This window comes from Lactuca saligna, chromosome 4 (assembly GCF_052625555.1).
Source record: "Lactuca saligna cultivar CGN05327 chromosome 4, ASM5262555v1, whole genome shotgun sequence".
Taxonomy (NCBI): domain Eukaryota; kingdom Viridiplantae; phylum Streptophyta; class Magnoliopsida; order Asterales; family Asteraceae; genus Lactuca; species Lactuca saligna.
In genome coordinates, this window is record NC_136420.1 from 51,816,459 (window position 1) to 51,821,485 (window position 5,027).

Below are 5,027 nucleotides of genomic sequence, written 5' to 3' on the forward strand. Positions count from 1 at the left end.
CTATAGATCACCCATTATATGGTGTGCAATATTGTAGTTAAACCACTAATATATATATATATATATATATATATATATATATATATATATATATATATATATATATTAATGAAAAAGTTACCCAAAATGCTTTTTGTGTTAAATAGCCCCAAAAATGCACAAATTCACTTACGTACATGAAATTGAAGTGTATATTTGTAAAAAATTATACCTTTCTGGCTGTTATTAGACTCGGAATCATGAGCAATATTCCAAAACTTGTGACCTTAAAGTTCATACAAACATTTACATTTGTCTGAACTTGTGTGCAATTAATTTATAAAGGATACTAAAGTCGACCGTTTTGTGTCAGTTGCAACTATTTTACAAAGATTATGCTATAATTAAATTTGAAGTAATCAAGTATACATGACGAAGGTAACTGTTGTGATTCTTGATTTAATTGAGTTTACTTATTTACAAAATCTCTTGATTTCATTTATAAGGATGTCCAACCTACATATCTTGAAATATTTTATTGGTTGATCGAGTCACCTACAAATCATGATACAAAATCAAGGCCACACTTCTTTTGGCTCAATGGTGAGTCTGGATGTTCTTTTTATATCTTATGGTGTTGCTGAAGAGATTGATATAATTATTATTACCATCTAGAAAGAGCGAGAAACTTAAGTAATTTCTATGTTTGGAGTAGGTTCAGGTTGATCTTGTAATTCATAATAAACTTAGCTAGTGATGTTAATAAAAGACGAACACTCATTTTCAATTAGCTTTTTTCAATCACATAATACGAAAAGAAAAATATTTTTTCAAAAATAAAAAAATCAAGCAGTCATAGCGGTATTACACATGCCAGGATTTCTAATGCACCAAAGCGGTTGAATCGGTTCAGCCTTCACCCCTCTCTTCACCATTCTATTTATCCACTCATTCAACCTATCCGTCGCCTCCCCGGATCTCTTCATCCCGGCCTCATCCCGGTTGCCGGACCACAACACCTCCGCCATTGCCGACGACCTTGGCCAAATCCTTGAATCAAGAACCGTCGCATCCGCCTGCTCCGACCACAAAGCCACCTCCCCACCCAAAACCAACTTCGCCTCCGCCTCCGTCAGCCCGTATGTTATATCATAGTTGTATATCAACTGCCATGTCTTGAAAGGTCCACACCATGATCCGCCGTTTCCCTGTTCAGTACCTGGGGGTTGATCGTATATACTGTTATTCCCGGTGAAATCGCCATGCCCGCAGTCCAAGTAATAGTAATCCGCCGACGACACGATTGTCCGGTAACCCGCCGACACCAACCGTTTCGTGTTGTTGGGGCCGCCGTTCCATGTCTGCATAATGGTGGTTTCCGGTGGGAGAATCGAAGGATTTACCTTGATTTCGCCGTCGAGAATAACATCCTCCCAGTAGACGGCAGTGCGATTGAGCGACAGAATGTAAGGGTAGGTAGAGTTGATGAAAATTTCGAGGACTTGACTGAGAGTGCCGTTGTTAGCAAGATACTTTTGGATTGTGGGGTCGGTTTTCCAACATCCGGGAACGACCTCATCGGCTCCGCCGTGGAAAAATGTATCTGGAAATAGAGTTGTGAGTTCTGTGAAGATGTTTTTCAGTACGTCGTACGTTTTGGGGATTAAAGGATTCAGGTGGCCGGTTCCTGGCTCTGCTGCCAGCCGGTCTTCCGCTGCCCCCGGCCACCAAAACATGTTAGCACAAGTTACGATCTCCGGATAAGCTTCCGCCCATGACCCCGTGTGCCCTGCAAAACGATAAGAAAAAAGAGCCATTGATAAGTACTTGAAGAACAACGACTCACATACACATTTATGGAAAACGAGATTTACCTGGCATATCGATCTCCGGAATCACTCGAACACCGTGTTCCAACCCAAATTGTACAATCCGCTTTACATCTTCAGTCGAATACTGCATATCCGATCCATACGATCCATTTCCGGCGAGCGCCGGTTCCGATTTCAGAACCAATGGAAACGAATGCGAATCCGTTATGTGCCAGTGAAACACGTTCAGTTTATTAGCACTCATACCTCCAATCAACCTCAAAAGATCTTCAACACCATAGTAATTCCTTGATGTATCCAGTAGAATCCCTCTGTGTTCGAAGATTGGCCAGTCGGAAATCACCAATCCGGCCGCCACTCGGGCAGGGCTTCCCCACACTAGCTGCGAGAAACTCTCCAGTCCTCTCATAGCTCCCCAAGGCGTCGCCGCTGTGAGAGTAGCGGAGGTGCTTTTGGACGGGATAGTGAGGGTGTAGGATTCATTGACGCCATGGGAGAGCGTTGCTTTGAGATCTGATATGGTGATCGTTAAAGTTTGTAACGGCAGGGAGGTGGTGAAGTTGATTGCCGGAGCAAGTAAAGGGTTGTAGTTAGCGGTTTGGATTTGGCTGAGGTAACGGTTAACCGCCGGTGTTAGGTAGGGGTGCGGCGGAGAAGTAACGGCGAAAGATGGGGAGAAAGGGATTGCCTGTGGGGTGGTCCAGATGAAGGATCTTGGTTTGGGCCATATGTTGATTGGAGATCCAACGGCTGAGATTGAAGGAACCAAAGTGAGAAATAATAATAGTGAGTTAAAAACAGTGGAAAAACTATTGGTATTCATTTTTGGTTATGAAAAGTAAGGTGTGTAACGAGTGATGAATAGAAGAATGGAGATGATAAGTTTATATAGTTTTGAATTAAGATATAACAAGTCAATGAAACGACCGATATTTCATTTGTTTTAGCTATCTTTTTTCTAATTGGTTTCTTCCATTTGGCATTTTGTGTGTAGTTCATATAAATAACTGTGTATTTTTTTAAAGATGATTAATCCGGTATTTTGTGTTTAGTTCATATAAATAATTGTGTATTTTTTTAAACGATGATTAATCGGGTAATAAAGTGTTATGTAATATGTATGGGGCATTGTAAGGCTAATTTGTTTAAAAATACTTGCAAATATTTTATAATACATCACGTGATGCGTATGGATTGATAAGCCATATGAAATGATCATTACACGTGTAGTATGATTTTATGATGATTTACTATGAGTTAAGCCATATGATATGATCATGATGTTTAAATTAACATATTGTAATAAATGGAGATGTTTATTGGGATTGGTAGTACGGAATAGTAATAAATGAAGTTAATTTTTATTCATGTAGATGATAACGATACAAGCTAACATAAACAAAATTTTTTTTCCAATCAACAACCATACATTAAATTAAATTTTTAATTCACCTTAAAATTTAAATATCTAACAGTTATTTAATTTAATTATATAAGAACATGTATTGTTAATCGGCCACTAGGCCGGCGAGCGGTGGATTGCGTTGGTTTTCTTGAAGTGCTTTCGACTGCCGGATTTCTATTATTTTATTAACTTTTTTGAGGGCATATTTTACTGTATTAAAAGATAAAGAAGCCGAGTGTAAACTTTGAATATTCCTAGGACCCTTTCTTAACAAACTAAATATTTATAGGGGTGTGCATGGGTCGGTTTGGGTCGGTTTTGGACTCAAACCCAACCCAACCCATAAATGGTCGGTTTCTGGTTTTTAGAACCCAATAGGATCGGTTTCTGATCGGTTCGGTTTCTTGGGTTCTGAGGTCGGTTTGGGCGGTTTTTCGGTTTCTTGGGTTCAACCCATACACTCACGGGTTCTGGGTTTAAACCCATGGGTTTAAGGTTTTAACCCATAATCTCAAACAAAGTTTTGAGTGTTGTACAGTTGAGATATGCATCCTATCATGTGCCTGGAACAACCATTACCAACAAACCGAAATCTGATGATATGCCTCCATAGCTGCTCCAGCACAGAGCGGGATCAGTTGGTCTTTGGAACCTAGTCCATTTTGAAATTGGGTTGACTTTTGTCGTCTATGCAAGGAACTCTCTCCCATGACATATCCTGTTTATCACAAACAGAAGATGAAGAAATATTAGGCACATTAGATGATTTGGGAGATTGAACCTTTGGTACCCATTTGTAGTTGGGTTTAACCAATTTCTTGTTCGATCCAGTGGGTGCCTCGGTACTTGCTTTTGTATATAAACCTGATCTTTGAGATTACTTTGATTTTGGTTTCACTGGAGCATCTCTTGGATTGGGCTTCCTGGCCGACATACCCTTCTTGACCTTGGGAGTTGATTTGTTGGCCTTGGGAGTTGAACTCTTACCCTTCGTGGCATTCCAATCGCCATTCTCTAAACGTGACCTTGAGGGATTTGTTTTGTAAAATCTCCATCTTGGTGCGTTCTGCCAGCCATGTACGTAGTAGGGAACGTAAGCGCGATTTGGATAATTTCTAGCAATGTGTCCAGGTGTTCCACAGTGAAATCAAGTCTTTTTCTTCACTGGGAAGTTGTTTCTTCCTGCCCCTGGTAGCATATCCATGCTTTGTCTCTTATCGTTCCTACAAGCACAATTACAACAAGCACTCTGTTTCGCTTGTTTTGGTTTCTTGTATTTCTCAACAACAGGTTGATCAGAAGCAACTGAGTTTGAAGCAACAGATTTAGGGTTCATGGAGACATTGGTTTGTTCAATAGTTTTCTTCTTGTTCTCATCTTCCATTACTTTACTTGCATAAGAAGTAGAAGCATTAGAATTGTTCAGCTCAACACTTTCTGGCACAACCACGACAGAGTTATCAAAGATATCATCAAATATATCAAAAAAATTTAAGTCATCAGACTTTGAAACAATATTATTATCAGATACACTCTCTTCAGCTGCTTGATTGCAATGACTTAGTGGTGGATCTGCATAGGAAGTAGAAGCATTAGTATTTTCAATTTGAGGACCACTTGCCGGCACAAATACAATAGGTTTTCCATATATGAGATGTGCCTCTCTGTTAATTTCTTCTTTGGTTAAAAGGTTATACTCATAGATGTGATTAAAAGGATGAGGCGCTTTATCATACCCTATACCCTTTTGCTAGTTATCTTTGAATTTTAAACTATGTTCTATCATGGACGCAACTACTTTACTTGACACA

The 5,027-nt window shown here is 39.5% G+C and overlaps 1 protein-coding gene across 1 annotated transcript; it reads right to left on the reverse strand.

Annotated features, from left to right (window-relative positions):
• Positions 1-738: 738 nt before the first annotated feature.
• Positions 739-2,673, reverse strand: LOC145041835 (beta-hexosaminidase 2-like). Its single transcript, XM_078990042.1, has 2 exons — positions 1,854-2,673; positions 739-1,768 (listed from the first exon to the last, which is right to left on the reverse strand). The coding sequence occupies exons 1-2, from the start codon at positions 2,632-2,634 to the stop codon at positions 825-827; spliced, it is 1,725 nt and encodes a 574-aa protein (XP_078846168.1). The 5' UTR covers positions 2,635-2,673; the 3' UTR covers positions 739-824.
• Positions 2,674-5,027: the final 2,354 nt, after the last annotated feature.